The sequence below is a fragment of the Lonchura striata genome, chromosome 1A (assembly GCF_050655825.1).
Source record: "Lonchura striata isolate lonStrDom1 chromosome 1A, ASM5065582v1, whole genome shotgun sequence".
Lineage (NCBI taxonomy): Eukaryota > Metazoa > Chordata > Aves > Passeriformes > Estrildidae > Lonchura > Lonchura striata.
Genome location: NC_140741.1, coordinates 28159398 through 28177709, shown reverse-complemented (window position 1 = coordinate 28177709; position 18312 = coordinate 28159398). Strand labels below are relative to the sequence as shown.

The 18312-nt window shown below is 41.7% G+C and overlaps 1 protein-coding gene across 3 annotated transcripts; it reads right to left on the bottom strand.

Annotated features, from left to right (window-relative positions):
• Positions 1–1278: 1278 nt before the first annotated feature.
• Positions 1279–18201, bottom strand: XPNPEP3 (X-prolyl aminopeptidase 3). 3 transcript variants are annotated; one of them, XM_021552891.3, is made up of 10 exons: positions 18068–18201; positions 16459–16575; positions 13647–14054; positions 11843–12045; positions 10951–11013; positions 9486–9599; positions 7099–7184; positions 6425–6608; positions 4842–4962; positions 1279–4023 (listed from the first exon to the last, which is right to left on the bottom strand). In XM_021552891.3, exons 1-10 carry the CDS (start codon positions 18168–18170, stop codon positions 3857–3859), a joined length of 1566 nt encoding a protein of 521 aa, XP_021408566.3. In that variant the 5' UTR covers positions 18171–18201; the 3' UTR covers positions 1279–3856. The 3 variants fall into 3 exon arrangements, with proteins under 3 accessions (XP_021408566.3, XP_085425012.1, XP_085425013.1); XM_085568886.1 differs by lacking the exon at positions 18068–18201 and adding an exon at positions 17849–17967; XM_085568887.1 differs by lacking the exon at positions 18068–18201 and adding an exon at positions 17450–17468.
• Between the last annotated feature and the right edge of the window lie 111 nt (positions 18202–18312).

Genomic DNA, 18312 nt, shown 5'->3' with positions numbered 1-18312 from the left:
TTTTTTTCTAAGCTTAACCCTAACTCTTTTCACCTTATGGTAATTCTCCTCAGAGTAATCACTCAATTTCCACAGCAATAATTTGGATAGCATATAAGAGCATGTAACCTCAGCCTTGCTCCCTCCATCATTATGGAAGATTTTGCCTAGAAACATACTTTTTTTCATTCCCATTATTTGAAATATGGCACATAATCAATAACGTGGAACTGCATAAAACTTTTTAATATGATAATTATATTGATTTTTAAAGAAATAATTAAACTAACTGTTAAGACCAAGTTCATCAATACAATCTGACTCTTTTGTTCCTCCCTACTGAGTAGGACAAATCAATCAGGGTTATGAAACAGTATAACTAGTTTTCTGGAGCTATTGCACCATTCTGACAACATACTGAATAGCCAGTTTATGCCCTGTTGCTCTCTTCTTGCTCTCCCATTCCCTGGCAACACATCCTTGCAGCTCTAAATCACAACCTTCTCCTGATTTTTCTCTTATTGCATTGTACAGTCCCAAAACTCTCCATCTCCATTCTCTTTACTGTGCTACCTCAGTTTGCTACTTCCTACACCACATCCCTTTGCAAAATAATGAATGCAATTTTAGGAAAGACATACTGTATTTTTCCACATAGAGGTAGAATGCCAAATTGTGCTAAATGTCAAATTTCATTCCACTTCAATGACAGAAGCAAATCTGCAAATTGGTACTTCTGCTCAGACTGTATTTAACACCAGGACTTCACTAGTTCTCTGCAAGGCAAAGCAGTCCCTGGCAGAAGGTGAAGTGGGAAAGCCAAAAGCCTCTCAGGGTTCCTCTGGAAGCAAAGCAGCTTCTCCATAGGGATGGGCTGGCTCTCATTTTCTCTGGTACTCTGATGTCCTTAAGACCTGTGCCACGTGAAATCAAATCTCTCCCCACATGAACTTGTGTATACCTCAATTTCTCTTTCACTCCCTGTGATCCCACTAACGCCCTTATCAAGCAGCTGTCGACTTGTACCACCACTGAGAGCTGCTCCTGCACCCAAGTGGCTGGAGTGAGGAATCTCTTCTGTGGCAGAAGCAGTCAGTCTGGCAGGATGGGATCAGTGCCAGGGGAGATACACCACAGGTATGTGCCATGCTGGCAGCCAGAGAACTAAGCTCTTTAGGGTTTCTTGATTAAGGTTGTATAAAAGGTTCAAGGATTTGATTGTTTGCAAGGGACACTGCAGCGTGAGTGTAGGTCACAGATTATTCATCTCTCCAACAAATGAGAAAAAGCTTTCAAAAATTGAGGTTCATAGGATGGAGGTTTAATACCTTCTGCAAAATGCACCTTTTACATGGAACAAGAGATTCAAACCAGCAGCAGATTATGCTGAAAAAATGGCTGAACACAGCGGATGAATTACAGAATATGCATGGCCTAAACCAGACACAGTCAGCAGTCATAGCAGATCCATTGCTTTCCATTTAGCAGAGTCACAAACACTTCTTTACTAACAGAAAAATTCATTTGCAGTATTCCTAAGATCTATTGGTGTTTACAAGTTGCAGGATTTTCCTGAGAGAAGTACGAATTAGCATGTGCCTACATTGAGCAATGTTATTTCAAATCCAAGACAGGTCACACACAATTTATAAATCTCCCTGAAAAATAATGCTGTTTTTGGAGGTGTATGTATCTATTCAACAGCATACAACTTGGTGGCCTGAGAAATTACTTTCTACAAAATGTTTTATTTTAAAAATAATATGTATATGCATTTTAAAGGCTTATTTACATCAAGTACCATTATTAACTGTGTTAGATGTGTGGGCAGATCAGCTCACACATGTATCTCTCAAATTAATGTTATTTTAAGCTGCTTACATAGTTCCAAAATCCCCAAGATTTGGCCCGGTTGATATGGCTCTAACAGGTGTAATTGGAACAAATGTATTAGAAATCAGAACAACGTCAAAAGTGCTCATCAGGTCTGTGTTTATACTTAGGAAGCCTCCCTTCTAGCATTTTACGCTGTAGCTATCACTGCAACAAAGGAGTATTTAACAAGCACTGCCATCAGATATTAGAGGATTCCCTTAAATAGGTGAAACTTGATACACTAAACCTTACAAAAGCATTTTTTTGGTCATGTTTAGAAAATAAAATTATGGCATGACTTGCCTGCTTTTCAGGTGCCAACATTCAAACCCCAGTGCAATGAGAGATGCAAGACACTGCCCACTTAGCCTTCACTAAGTGAAACACAGCAAAAAACAAAAAGAGGGGAAAGAAAAAGGAAAAAAAGAACAGATTTTGCTAGAGACTACACAGCTACAGAGGTAGAGGTCAAACTCCAGAACCCTGACCACCTTCCTCACTTACTTCTGGCTACATTCACTGTGGGGAATTAGGCCAAACTGGGGACGAGGCAGTGACATTGATAAGAAAGTAAAATGGATTAGGAAGCAGTGACATAGTGGAAATAGACAATCCAGGAAGAGAAGAGAAAGAAAATTTAGAGTAACAGATGAAGAACACTGAAAGCTATCATAAGAAAGGAAGTAAGGTGATGCAACAGCAAGTGTAAATAACAGGAGATGCTCTGATGAGAGGCATTTTTCACACATGTTAAATAGCTGATAGTCTAAGTATTTTGAATAAATACACAGATGCTGTGCTTGCCTCTAGCAGGTGTATTTACTATGGCATACAATGGCCTGGGTGGTAGGTTGATATTCAAGGTAGAAAACTCTTCTCTTTACTCTTCATCTAGCCCCAGTAACATTTGCAGCTGCTTCAAAAATATTATCAGAGCACTTTGGGAAAACCCCAAAAGTCAGCTCTTATCATGCTCTCAGAGTTCAGAAAAGAATAATTACTTTTAAATTAATTCCATATAAAAGCCATGTAAATACTTGACACTCGCCATAGGGCAGACTCTTCAAAACCACACTACTGAAGGTGCCAGCACTTACAGCACATAGCAAGCATAAGCCAGAAAAGTGCTGTGACTGTCCCAGAACTGGACACCTCACATCTGGGTGACAACCAACAGCTCACCAGTTGAGGAGTCCAGCATAATCAACAGCCTAGGGTAGAAAGGGACTCAGAGCAGTAAAAAAGGAATGGACCTTTGGGACAAAACGAAGGGAATGTGGAAGACAGCAAGAATAGGTAGGTCTAACTTTCTGAGCCCTATTTGTACTTTTTGAAAATACCAAACACTCCAATAAGCTGAAAGACAAGGTGTTTTTCCCTGCTGCAGGCCTATTTTGCATATGCCTGAACAAGGCCTAAACACATCCTTATATTTAAAATACTAAGAATAAAATACTAAAAGAATCTCCATTGGCTTCAGATACAACCACCTCTCCACCAAACCACCTCCCTGATTACCAGACTCTCTCCTTACATGGTTCTATAAAATTTAAGCTGACACTTTCTTATCCAAAACCAGCATTTATAAAAGCCTCATTTTAAAATAAATCTTGCTGTTGTGAAACTCCTGCCAAGGGAGAAAAAAGGGGGCCTTGGTCTCAGCTGTTGTACCTATGCATCTGGTGGCACTGACAAAATTCAACCCCCCCGCAAGGGCCCCAGAACACATGGATCCACAGAGCAGAGGGATGAATCCACTCCCACATCATACAATAGTTCAACATCAGCACAAATCAGAAGAAAAATGCACACAGAAAAGGTTACTTTGTTTTTTCATTCCTCAGTACCCAAGCCTCTTGCATTCCACTGCCCAGTCCCAGTCTTGGAAACAGCCATCAACTGTCCATGCCTTCCATCACTTGACAACTACAGCCAGCCAAGGGATCTGCATCCCTGCAGGGCTATGTCTCCCAAGGAGAATGAAAGAGGCAGAGAAGGGGCATCATGAGCTGCGGCCACAGATCTGCTCAATGTGGTAGATGTCCTTGGGACAGTCAGCAGACAAGACAAGAGGTGCATCCTCTGTTATCACAACATCATCCTCAATGCGCACACCAATGCCACGAAACCTCTCTGGAGCACGCACATCATCCTCAGGGATATAAATGCCTGAAAGAAGAAAGGGAATTAAAACACACAACACTCACCAGAATACCACCTTTCCCTTACTGCGCCACCAGGAGAGCAGGATTGCACTTTGAGCAACATAACATGTTTGATCCTGAGAATTTTTAATATGGCAAGTTGCTCTCTTTCCTCTCACTCATGGCTGCTGGTGGGCAAAGAAGGGAAAGTGTCCCTCTGTGCCTCCAGATATCAGCACATTAATAAAAACTTCCATAGCTACACCTGGCCTTTTCACACTTCTTCCTCTTGATTTACATTCACAATGATGAATTTAACAATGTTCTGAATAGAGAGAGAAGAGGCAAGCATTAAATATAAGTTTCCAGCTGACAGCTCCAAATCTAGTGACATGGAGAAAGAAAGATTCCTCACAGTATGCCTAATTTGCAAAGCTAAGTTGTGAATCCCTGTAGTTGTAGTTGCAGACTGCAATGCTTGAGACACTCCCAGTGACTGGTAGAAGTTTAGTAGCAGGAACACAGAATGCAGCATAAGTGAATCAACCCTGATTTTTGCACTGCAGTTCACCTATGCTGCACAGCCTGAGCTCTACACTACTCTGCTTCCTGAGTTTACTCCCACTACATGTTACCTTGGCTATGTTTGGGAAGGAAATAGGTTTTTCTAATACTCTAATGACTTTGGGAGGGGAATAACTTAAGGCTTTCCAATACTGCTATAGTTTCCAGCTTCACCAGGAAGGATGTGAATGCTTTGGTCTGCAGGACCAGCTAACTACTGAAATGCAATACTGTTACCCTCAGTGTTACATGTTTTTGTCCACCATTGACTGCTTTTACCTGGTTCAATGGTTATCACCATGCCTGGCTGGAACGGGAGTGATCGGGATATATCTGGGGTATCATGAACATCCATGCCCAAGTAATGGCCCACATGATGAGGGCAGTATTTTCGAACAGCCTAAGAGAAGACAGAACAAGTGTCACAGAGGCAATTAGAGGCAGTTAAGCACAACCCAACTTGTTCCAATACAAAAGATAGGGAAAAGAGACAGAATAGTTATGTATTCAACTAGCAGTCTTACTGCCATGCCTAGGTCACCAGGGCTTGCCTTCCATTTACTAGAACTGGATGGCCTTTAACCCCCACCAGTACCAGGTGCCTATTATGAGTACATTGCAGATTGCCTTTCCCCTGCACTGAAAAGAACAGTCCAAAGCCATCACCATCTCAGCATGGTGTCAATTTTCAAATCGCTGAGTTTTGCTGCCCAACCCTTCCCATCCCTTAAACATCCAAACCCTGCACGACTCCCATCAGCAGACCTTCACAACTGACTGCAGTGGGTACAGCTGCTCTGGGCTGTGAAAGTGGTCTCCTGCGCACAACAGAGCAAATGCTGTGCCGATTTCATTCGGTGGATATACCATGATTTTAATGCACCTCTACAAGGCAAGGACACCTCCCCCCACACCATCCTAATCTCCCTCCCTCTAAAGCGGGAATCAGCGAGAACTCCTCCCTGCTCCAGGGGACTGAGCTGCAGGCGCTGTCCCGTCCGGCTGTGCTTCCACCTGCCGGAAGAATCCGGCACGACACCCTCCGTCCGCCGGCGGCAGCCAGGGCTGCCATGGCACCGGCACCGCGCGCAACTAAATCCGGCAGGAACCTGTCCGACTGCCAAAAGCCGTAGTGCCGTCACCTGGTTCCGCCATCTTTGCAGCACTGGCATCAGCAATCATGCAGCTCTGCAGTGAGAGCGACCGGATAAACTTCTCCAACTGAAAACCAATCCTATTTTATCTGCAGGTTCAGCTCTAAGGCAGACCAGTTTCCCAGTCTTGTTCACCAGGTAGCTCTGTGAGTCCCAGTACTGACACAAAATGGTGCAGAAGGGGCAGCAGGTGGAATGACTGAGAATAGGCTACACCTTTTGGTGGCACTGCAGATTTATGTGATGTTAAACAGACCACAAAAGTATAAATAACTGCCTGCAGTCAAGCGTAGACCAGAATCTTGTGTTAGTGCCCATAGTTCCCTTAAAACTCTAAAGCTGTTTCTGCACTGATAAGTAGTGCAGAGCAATGGCAATGTATCTGCAGAGTGAAACGGCAAGAGCCAAGGAACAAATATTCATACTATGTGCATATAAGACTGGGGATTACTTCATAGCAAATTGTGCAGCAAATGGTTCAATCACATCTTGGAGTTTAGCCCTGTCTCAGAGAAATTCATTCCCGTGCTGAGACCAGCCCACAATATGAATGAAAGGACCGTGTAGCAGCAATTAGAAGAGACATCCTGAAACCACATTCCTGACCCAAATTAAAGCTCTAAAATTACCCAAGGATAAAACAATCAGGATTAACAGGAGTAAACTAGAATAAACATGGGTAAATTAGAGTAAAAAAAATTGAAGTACCTTGAAGAAATGGCTGTCAGTGATGGTACTCTCCAGGACACCCAAGTCTTTCAGTTTCTGTCCAATAAGGCTCAGCATGAGGCTGTAGATATTTTCCAGACTCATGCCAGGGGAGCAGAGGCTCAAGCAGGACTTCTGGATATCCAGGACAGCTTGATACAGTTCTGCTTGGGGTTTGGTGAACCTGAAGGCCATTGAGTAAAGGAATATCTCTCAACTAAATCTCTGTCTCCAAAAGAAAAGAGGTTCTGTCCCCAGAACCTATTCTGCGTACAGATTCAGTTCAAGGATGGAGCAGGGGAAAACCAGAAAGCAAAGCAACTGTCTCTTTCTATGAAAGGCCACACCAGAAAATTCACAACTGGCAGAGCTACATACACATCAACTGAAACTCCTGTTTTCTTACACGCAACTGGAGTCAGCCACAGCTGAATGTACAAAAACCCTCTCTGCACATTAAGCATGCTGTAATATCTGAAAATATCATAATCACATATATTCATGCAGTAATTAATGAGGCAGTGGGGAATACAGCTGAATGATTACTTTATATTATTTGATTACTCTGAAACAGCACGGAATGGGACATGGTAAAACGATGACTAAACACACACTCAATCCATCAATTATTTAAGAAGTTATCAAAATTCTTCAAAAAATTTACTGCAGCATACCTTCCATTGACAGGCCAGGTACGTGTGATATCACTCACATAGCAGGAAAATTCACATCCACCATCTAGCAAGACCAGTTCACCATCCTGGAGAATAACAGGTAAGAATGCTCTGTGGATCAGTCCAGCTATTAATTGATTTTTCTATTTGACAGCAGGAAAGGAGGTTATGCCTCTATTTTCACAATGCAGTGGCAGAAAAGTGAATTCCTTTTGCAGAGTAATACCCCAGGTACTACTGTTTATAAAAAGGCTATTCCAGCTGGATTGTTGCTCTGTAAGGTAGTCTCTTACTGTTATGCTTATATACTGTCTGAACTTTTAAGATTAAGATTTTGGAGGGAAAAAAAGGCATTTGCATTTAACTATTCTGCTCTCTGAGACAAGTCCTATTCACACCTGGATTGCTTACTCCAGCAAATTATGCCTATGACTCCTTTCACTAGAAGTTGTCAGCTATAGCGACTGAAACAGAGGGGGCTTGCAGCAAAAGCATAGGATTTCTGAGCCCCCCACATGATCAGTAACAGCTACAAATTTACCCTTGTCATAGGATATGAGGACCCAGCAAAATCACTTTGTATCACAAAATCTGACATGTACATCATTGCTGTAAATGCACTGGTGAATAGCTTGTACAACCTTCCCTTTCTCTTCTAGAACTTTCTTGACTGTTGCAACATATCTTTCTGGATCTATCTGGTGATGAAGAAAACTTTTTTGGAGATGTGAATCTCCAATTCACTTCAGCAAAGCTGTTCCATATCAATGACTACACATCTCCCAAAAAATCACATAGAAGAAAGCGAAAAGGCTAGGAACAAAACCACTGCCTTGCTTTCTCTCCTTAAAGGGATTAACAACAAATAGAGCAGTAAGATGTTAAAAAAGTTTGGAGTAAATTCTCTGCAGATTTACACTACATGTACATTCACAGATCCATGACTGTGCCAGCAGACATGATGTGGAATGACAAGGCGTAATTGCAGCACGTTAAGGGAAAGATTAAAGCAACAAAATGTCATGGCTAGTGCTACTTCCAGTGCTAGCTGCTATCATTATGTACAGTTAAGTGACACAGACACACAGTGGACAAACCAGCAGTGAGCAGACCTCACTATCCCACCGAACAGACAGGCCATTAACTATCCATTTAAATTGTAATTTTAAACTTTTTCAGAATAACTGGTTGAATTCTTTAAGGCAAATCTGAAATTACAGCACCTGCCATTTTACAAGCAATTAAACAAGCTAAGTAACAATTTATTAAGGGAATTCAGCCTGTGGTTTGATTGTCCAGTAAATGCCTTATGCTGTGCTTGTCCTCTTTCTTTAAAGCAGAGCCCTCAAGTAAACAACTGAATGAAACATTCAGACACCTCCTAAATTAGACACTTTGTTAGCCTATTTGGAAACAAGATCTGTAGGAAGCAGCACACAAAGGAAGAGTCAAGTTTAAGGGTTTAATCTTCTACTTAATAGTTTTGGAAAAAAAATAAGTGACAGTCATTTAACTGAACAACTCTAACAGAAGCAACTGGAGTTACAGCAGCACGCCTGACCTTGGATGACGGAACAACAAAGGAAGCTTCTTCCTGCCAAAAGCAGCCTGTCATATCTTTTGTACATTTGTCTCTGCACATCATTTCAAGGTCTGTGAGAGCCCCAGCTTCAAGAAAAGACAATGCTAGTGGGAAAGTTTCATTCTGCATTAAGACAGAGGAAAAATATGCTCCTCTGAAAAGTAAATAGTGAGCAGAGCAGTGAGAGAATACTGCTCCTGAAAATACTTATCTGAATCTAAAGACCTATTGTCAGGAAAGTTGGAGAGGGCTCAATTCAATGAGAATCTTCAAAATAAGACAAAACACGCCACTCTTCCACCTCTTGACATTTAATGCTGATCCATTCCCTACTTGTTCCCCTTCCCTGCTTTGCTGGACTACATGGAACCAAAATGCTTTTCAGCTTCAGCAGAGCAGGAATGCACTTTGCCCTTATATTGCAAAGCAAGGCCAAGGAATACAAGTGACAGCAGAAGATCCCCCTTGGGCCTTTGCCCTGCCTTCGACAATGGCTCCCCTATTTTGTGAGGCCCCCAGCACTGCAAGCTGCTGTGAGAGCAGACATGTGCACTGAATTATCTGCAACCCTGTTTGCAAGTCCTTGCACTGTTCAGAAAATACTGCAGTAAGAACTGAGAAAAAAGAAAGACAAGTTGAATCTGCCATTGACAGTAAAATGAACCAAGGCAGGATTCTTTTCCCTTGCTGACTTGAAAAATATATATTTAAGTGCTTTGATCTGTTCAGTAAAAACAAGCAGCTAGGGAACATATATCTGTATCACAGCACTGCATTTTAAGTTACTGGACAGCACAATGGTTACCTTGATGAGCTGATTATTCTTCACATAGTGCAAAGTGTTTGATCTGTTGCCACCAGCAACAACAGGGGGGTATGCCAAGATGTCAGCACCACGAGCCCGGCACTCGAATTCAAACTGGAGTAACAATACAGAGAAGAGGAAACCATTAGTGCTGATTCAGGTGATTAACTGCCCTAGAACCACAACAATTCTTGTCCTACAACTGTTTTCTTAATTCGTACAATACAAAGTGAAACTGGAAAGTGAGTTGACTAAATGAAAGCAGTCTTAAATATTTTTCAAGGACTCTGGAGAAAAAGAAATACAGTTTTTCAAGAATTTTTCAAGCCTTTACCGGATCTCCAGGAAGCTCTTTCTGGTACACACTGCTCAATACTGTCTCAAACATTCACTACATTGGCATATATTCAATGAGGATATATGAGGATTTGTTCTTATATAAAGTAATGCTCTTATTTGCCATACAACTTTGCGAAATTTGAAAGATCCTATATGTCAGCATGACAACAGTCATGGTTTGCTTCTGTCTTTTAAAATTGCAAAGTACTAGCATATTTAGAGCAGTATCTATTTTTCGTGACTGTTTAAACTAAGAAGGTTTGAAAGTATGCACTATTGATGTTTGAGAGGATAGATGAAAAAAGCACCATAAGTCTCAAGACCTTTACCTTTCTTGAACGATGAAGCTGATGAAAGCATGGAAATGAATACATTTATATCTATAAAGACCCTCAACAAGTTAATAGCATGTCTTTTCTATGGCTATCAAAATCACACGGGACAGAATACTCCAGGATGCCTACATGGAGCAAAGGTTTTACTATGCTGGTCTGGACTGAAAAATTGACCTGTAAAATACACTTAATGAAAGTATTTTTTTCAACTCAGTACTGCCAGTGCCATGTCAGCATAGGCCCATCCATGTAGTAACAGAGGGTCAAATCCTGCTGATGTTTCTTGAACAGGCATCTCACTGCAATTCCTTGCAAAATTCCTTACCAATAAGTGCAGGCCAATTAGTCCTTGTTTTCTAACTGAGAAGCATCTAAACAGCTTCAAGATGGCTGTGGTAATCTGATGTAGTAAGAGGCCAGAGGCAAGAGAAGCAGGCTTTACAGACAGGTGTTATAACCACTTAAATTTTGTACAACAGACCTGTATTATAGAATAAAGTGAAAACTTTACCTCCAATTGTTCAGCAGGTTTTGCATTTCAATACAGTACAAAAAGACATCAACAGAGAGAAACTTAGACAAATGCTACACTCTTGAAATAAGGGTACGGGAAGTACAGCTGAAGAATTCCTCACACTGACTCTTTTGCATGTCCAAGGAACCACAAGGCTTGGGTGAATAAATGTGCTGCAGTGGGAGACATGTGATAAAGAGACCTGACATTTCTGGTTTCCTGGAAGGCTAACCGACATCCAGCCCTTCCATTTCACTTCCAGCTACAAAGTACTCACTTTTGCATACAGAAAGGCTTCATCCACGGGGGATTTACTGGCAAACATTGTCTCTGTGAAAGCCTATGAAAAAGAAAGGACCTTTAGTTAGCAAAGGAGCCTGAACTGGTGTTTTTTTCACCTCTTGTCTCTTGAGGAAGGCCCAAAATCAGCTGGACCAGAACCAGAGGGTTTCACCACTTTGGTGAAAGTGCTGTCAAGACTAGAACCAATTAAGATGTATCCCCTATGAAACTGTATTTAGGGGATGACTGACTCCAGTTTTTGGGGAAAAAAAAAAAATTAGATGATTGAGGCTGATCCCATGGTTTGGCATTTTAGAAGTTGTCTCACCTGTGGATTCCCTCAGGTCTAATAGGATTGCCTTATGCAGCTTTTCCTTCAGAGGACAACCTGTACCTCTCTTTTCTACTTGGCTATCTATTTTAATAATATTTACGAAAATGTAACTGCATTTGAGGTATCTGTCAGATTTGTTTACAAGTGGCCAATGAGTTCAAAAGGTATCTGAGGGTGAAGGGGGAATGCAAACACACACATAGGAAACATCTTCATACAAATCCCATTTCCTCAAAATAAAAATAATAGATGGGAAATAAAATTATTTTGGAAAGCAGAGAGGAAGCTGGGAAGACAGTGAAAAGACTGGCCTTTGCTTTTAAACAAAGTCTAACACCTGCTGGCTTTTCTTCACTAGAGTTATGCTAATTGAGAGAACCTGGAAGTCCAAGCAGTCTTCCAGTTTCCCCTTGTCCTGTGGAGGAAGCCAAGGCCAGCCAGTGGTTGAGACAGAGCAGTTCAATAACAGGTTAGTCCAAAGCTCTCCTTCCAACTCATGTCACCTTACCAAGGGAATGCACTGGTTCATTAGGAGAGCACACAACCCCATTACCTCTGCTGTCACCCGGCCAGCTATCTTCATCCTCTCAATCTCTGCAGGGGATTTGATCAGCCGAAGGTTTTGCACAAGATGTCGAACGGCCTGGATGTGGTTTTTGCTCCGAGCTTTTACCTCAGCCAGGGGTTGCATGTAGTCAGAGTGCAGCTCTGCATGCACTGGTTTTCTCAAGTCATACCAAACCATGTTGGACTCACCTGGAATACAAAACAAAAGTTGACACAGGCTAAAATAAATGCAGAAATGTCCTCCCCATACTAAACTAACTCACTCCTCCTAAACTAGATCTGTTGCTGTATTTGAGAAAAATAATTTTCTCTGAATTTACATTGACAGACTATATAGACACTTTCACTGTCACAGAATACCAACAATCTATTCTAAATTTGGAAGATTACCAATTCACAGCATATAGATTGGACAAATCCCCAGTTTTGGGCTAATAATGGGGTTTACAACCATCACTGAATAGATTTCCCATTGGAAAGCACTTCACCTTTTTGCTTGGAGTCAAGATCATTATCAACACCTCAGAACACTTGGGGAAACAACTGCTTATTTCAGCCATTCAAAGAAAATGAGCTTACTGAGAACAGACACACTCACAGTGGAAATTTACTCAGAACATCAGTTAACACCAACGTTCTCCTCATGGAACATCTTACATGCAAATGAGTAGAAAAGCCATGATGAGTCACTGCTGATGTCCACCAAGGCCCTCCTTCTCTGGTGAAAGTAACTATTAGCAGGTGATTACAGACAGAGTCAAAGAAACTGGGCATTCATTGAAGAGTATTGCTCTTAGCTGACTTACAGCTTTTCATGGACCTCTCCCCCACAGAATAAAAAACTTCTGACTCCATTTAATTTTGATATTCTAAACTTCCATGAGTGATCTACAACCTAAGAGGTTCCAATCCATGTCATGTGATAATTTAATTCAGTGTTCCCTTTGTTTTTAAATTAAGAAAACTAGCAGTTAATCATAGTCATCCTCTGTGCTTTCCCCAACTATACACATCTCATACATTGTCTTGTTTTCTCTTTTTCAAGCTGAGTAGGTTTGTTCAGCCTGTATCTCACACACATTTCATGCTTTCTTTGATCATCCTTTGCCCTGTGACTTACCCATTTTCAAGACATCATTTTTTGAAACAAAATAACTCATTCCAATGTGGTATTTAATACTCCAGAATTCTCTCCCTCTAGTTGTGTGACCCCTCCAAAGTAACATTTGCCCTTATTATATTGTCATGAGCCTTCTTCAGCTTTATTTTATAATGCATTTAAGTTCCCCATGGATTATAACTTTTGAGGTTACATAGTGATGGGAGATACAAAAGAATATTTCTAAAGGACAGCAATGTTTGTATTTCACAAGCAAGTCATCATCTAGCTAATATGAGTGGACTAACAAGGTCCCTGTGTGAATTGCTTTCCAAGTCTACTATGAATAAAAAGTGTTCAAGTTTCCTGTATGTCATTTAGTTCTGACTCTGTCAGCAAAAAGATATGACTAAAACAGAAGCATGGTCTTGCTTATCCTGTTCCTTAATATATGCAGACTAGCATTCACATGGATATACAAGAAAGTCAGAAATTTTCAAAACTACATACCCATTGGTGGCCCTCAAAGAGCTAACACAAACTTCCAACTGCCTTTGCCACAGCTACTCTCCTTGCCCCTCCCCAAGTTCATTTTAGTTTCAAAGTGATGTCATAGACCACCTCCCAAACCTGAACCATTCAGACTCTGCAAACCACATCCTCATCTCATTTCCTCTCTAGTTTTTGTTACCTTTCAGCTTGGCCACCAAGTGCCTGAACTCCTCAATGGTGTAAGCTTCATCTACTCCTGTGAGAGCAATTGCCCCATCTGGGCCTGATCTGGGCCCATCCCACAGCTCTCGATTTGGATCCCTCCGGGGCACAAAAAGTATGGATTTGTGAGATGGCAGTGCTTTGCCAGGAATGCTCTGCAGGACCAGGATGCTGTCAGGCTCCTGAAACCCACAGAGGTATAGGAAATTAGTGTCCTGGTGAAAAGTATAGGGGATGTCATTGCTCATGTAGTACATGGGGTTGGACAGCAGAATCACTGTGTGGTCCAAACCATCCACGCTTTGGGCTTCCTTCTGGATCAACACCATCAGTTTGTGTCGGCGAAGAGCATATTCCACTTGTGACAATCCTGGGGTTACCTCTCCTGTGAATACAAAACAAATCAGATGGAGAAATTCAAGGTTCTAAGGGTATTTTACTAGTCACATGCCTGATTTCCTGCCTACTCCCTGATGCCTTACATGTGCATGCCTTCTTAGAAACCCCTCCCAAGCCTTCCTCTTGCTCCTCTTCAGCTTCCCATCTCTACAGCACATCCTCATTTAGGCTGCTTCTCCATCATGCAAAGAGACATTGGTTCTAACCAATTGGATGCTGTGTTATTTCTGTGCAAAGGTAGAAATGACAAAACCTGATAGATTTAGACAAACATTCAAATGTTTGCAGAGAACGTGAAAAAAAAAAAAAAAAAAAAGAAGGGGCAAGGCAAACTGAACTTTGACCACTAAAAACTGATGGGTTTTACAGCATGGACATTGAACAGAAGATTGCCTCCTGAGGTTGAGCATTAATTTCCTTAGACACAGCTAGAATGTTTGTTCAAATACACACTAAGTCAACTCATAAAATGACTATTTCTAAACCACAAGGGACAGATTGAGTGTCAGAGATTCTAGGAGATCAGGCAGAAACACAGAGGTTACAGAGTCTAACCAGTCACAAGATTCCAGGCAGAAACAAACCATGGACAGCAGGCTGCCATCAGACTCCTGGTTAAGGGAAGGGATCTTCTCCAGGGCATATGTAGCTTTTGTCAGTATTTAACAATTCCAATTTCCGAAGTTAAATACTGTATTTCTAATAATACTAACTAAGCAAATGATCTCTCAGATGAAGGTACTCTTTCAACTGCTCCAGTTGCAAAAGACATGAAGTACAGCAATCAAGATACTCACCAAAACGGGACTGAACTTCAAAGGACAACCAGCAACCGCTGAAGTATGTATTTTTTAAATTGTGAGACTCCCTAATTATGATCTAAATTAATATAAGAGCCTTAACCAGTACTTTGGCTAATACCCTACCTTAAGATAGGTTGAATTTTGATACTGTTTGTTAACTTTCCACTTTCATAATATTTTCTTCCTCTTTCATGTATTATACAGTGGCAATTCTATAACAAAAATTGACATTTGACTTGTAGTGCAAGTAGATTCTTGCATGAGTGCAGTGGGAGGGGAAAGTTCTATTTGAATTATTTTTACACCTTTTTGATTATATCCTCAATATCTATTAGATGTAATAGTCTTTAAAAAGAACCATAGAAACCCAAAACCCCACCACATTTATTTTACTCTGTGAATGTAGAAATTACAAAGAACACAGAAACTGTTTTAATGCAATCTGGCCTCACAATTCCACAAAGTCATACTGCAAATTTCCTATGCTCCACTGCATTCCAGTCAGCAACTGTGAGGTCTGGAAATTTTCTTTGTATTAAAGGCATTTGCTTTTTAAAACAGTAATTGTGATAAAACAGTGCCATAATATTTTAAGGAAACCATCTCTAATTTATTAAATGGAAAAATACTTTTGATAGTTAGAATTCACTTCTAGTGGTTCAGCTACACTTTAAGGAGTCAGCCTCGTTTATTGTGAGCTGTCAATGAGTGCCCTAAGCAACCTGATCTAATGCTGAAGTTAGCCAGCTTTGAGCACAGGGGGAACCTGTGCACTGAGGTTCCTTCTGACCTGAATTATTCTACAATTCAATACAGGTGCGTGTGTGTGTATATATACATATATACATATATATGCACACATACACACACGTAGTCATCTGTTCTCTCTTTATACCCATGTATGGAAGAACACAGAATGTTTTTCTAGACATATTCCTGAATATAATTTTGCTGCAATTTTTTTTGTTTTTTAGATTTAATTGTGATGATCTTATGTCTACATGCTCATTTTCATGAATCTCAAAAAAAATGCACAACCTCAGTTTCTATCACTACTGTCTAACTTCCAGTCACAAGCTTCTTTTTCTCCTTCTTCTCATATTGAATACTCCTCTTAACAGGGCACATTCTTTAGACAAGTGGCATTCATCTATCAGTATCCCTCGCCATTCATCTTTGCTGAACTGCACTTTTGTTTTTGTGACTCACAAGAAATGGGATATGAACCATTCTGACCATTCAGCTTGCACAAAAGACTCCCTCTTAATAAAAACCGTATTTATTTGCAGGACATCCAGTCCACAAAATATCACTGCCACAAAAGGTCTGCAGCACCCAAGTAAACAACCTTGAGGACATCATGAGAAAAAAGAAAGAAGCTATGAAAACATCACATGTGAAGCCTATTTTTGGAATCAGTATCATCTCAGACAAGGAAATTATCTATTAAATATAATTACTGACTAATGAAGGTAGTCATAAACACCTGAAACCACAGACAACTCTATGATGCAGCAAATCAATACACTCAGAAAAATGGAGACAAGAAAATATCAATGACTGGTTCACAGAGAGCCCAAACCTCACCTGGTTTGAGCAGATGTGGGTGTGTGAAGGGGCTGGGCTGGCCCAAATAACGGTTTGGAATCTTCTTCTGCTGAGCAGGTTGGATGGAAAATCTTCGGAGAGCACATGACTTGCAAACTAGAGGAAAAGAAATGCACCATGTCACGGTAAAAAAAAAACTTTCCAGCTAGGAAACTGGAGAACTGTGGTCTAGTCATCAGACTCTTAGCAGCATTCCTTCACTTACATGACATAAATATCCCTCCTTAACTTCTCCATTTGCTATGCATCACAATAGTTTATGAAACAATGTGCACACAACTCAACTGACAATCAAATATTCATAGAACAGATAGAAACAAATACGTACTAAGCCTGACAATCCAGCTACAAAACCCAGAAAGCTCGGTTGGTTTGCACATCCCAATTCATAAAAATGGTGTTCATGATGCACTCAGCACTCTCCCTCCCTTGATTCCCTCAAACATCACAGGACTCCAAGCATGACACTTGTATATTGTCTCTTCTTGACTATGTCTTCAAAAAATTTCTCTCATCTGGAACAATTATACAGTTTTCAAGGCTTTTCCAGTTCTGTTTTTTACTAATAACGCTGGAAAGAAACCATCAAATAAGGCAGGTTTACACAGGAATGTGATTTTCTTTTCCTGTCTGGAGGATACCTGAGAGTCCCTGTTTGAGTATTGACCTTCCCTGGCAGCAGCATTGGCCAAACGGAACCGTTATGAATCGCACTTCCAAACCCACACACAGACAAAGAAGGTAAGTTTTAAAGACAACTACAAGTATGCATTTGTGAGCTGGGAATGGGCACGATAAAATCTAAAATTAAAAATTGTCAGAAACTTTAGAATTCTGTCACAGCCTTTTGCAGCTGAAGAAGTGTTTGTGCCTGAATAGAACTCATCCAGACCTGTAGGAAGGAGACGGCAGTCAGAAGGTAAACATCTATTTGACGTTTTGGAAAGTGGTTGCTCTTTATGTTACTTACCATGTGCCTACTAGAAAAACAATTTGTGCTGCCATTCTTAGAACAAATACTTCTAACTCTTCACCAGCATAAGCAAGGATAACACAAGAAAACATCTGCCTTTCAGGTAGCTGAGAGGCCGAGGCTTACAGCAAAACATACAGACCATGGATTTGCTGCGGGAGTCAGTGTGATTAGCCTCTAACTGAAGATCATTTATGCATGACAACCAATAGTAATAACATGAAGCGTTCACTATGTGATGCTTGACTGGAGACCCGGGCGGTGAAATGTAACTGCAGTTTTTTTGTGCAGTCTAGTTTAAAATGGGTATTTCTACTGTTATTCTCCACGTACACAGCAGACAAACAGGACAGCTCGCAAGGAGACGGACACAGCGGGCATTAAATAAAGCAACACCTTGAAGTCAGCGAGCAGCTTTCTATCGTTGTTTTATTGCTCAAATTACTGCCTGTTCCTCCCTAGGATTGAGCTCTGACCGGGGCTGCCACTGCGCCGCTGGGGAGAGCCGCTTTCCTCGACCCGAGAAGCGAAAGCGGGGCTGTAATCTGCGATACCGCGTGCGGCTACCGGAGCCGCGGGCGGCGTTAAGAGCGTGGTGGAGGAGAGGTGTCTGACCTGCGGCGCCGCGCCAGCCCCGGGCCGCCAGGACAAGCCCCTGCAGCGGGAGACGCGACATGGCGGGGCCTCCCTGCGCCGCGGCGCCGCGCGCTGACACCATCCCCGCGCGCGGCCCGCCGCCAATGAGCGCCCCGCGCCGCCTGCCCCGCCCGCCAGCGCGGGCTGGCGCCAACAGCGCGGGGCCGCGCACGGCTGCCGCTCCCACAACGCCTCCCCCACTACGCCGCGGAGGCCCGCGGCAA

Coding starts and splice junctions, on each gene's coding strand:
- XPNPEP3 (XM_021552891.3), bottom strand. CDS start 18,170: ATGGTGTCAGCGCGCGGCGCCGCGGCGCAGGGAGGCCCCGCCATGTCG. Junction 12,046..13,646: donor CTTGGTGGCCAAGCTGAAAG/GTAACAAAAACT, acceptor TTTGTATTCCAG/GTGAGTCCAACATGGTTTGG. Junction 4,963..6,424: donor CTGACAGCCATTTCTTCAAG/GTACTTCAATTT, acceptor GTCTTCTCTTAG/GCTGTTCGAAAATACTGCCC.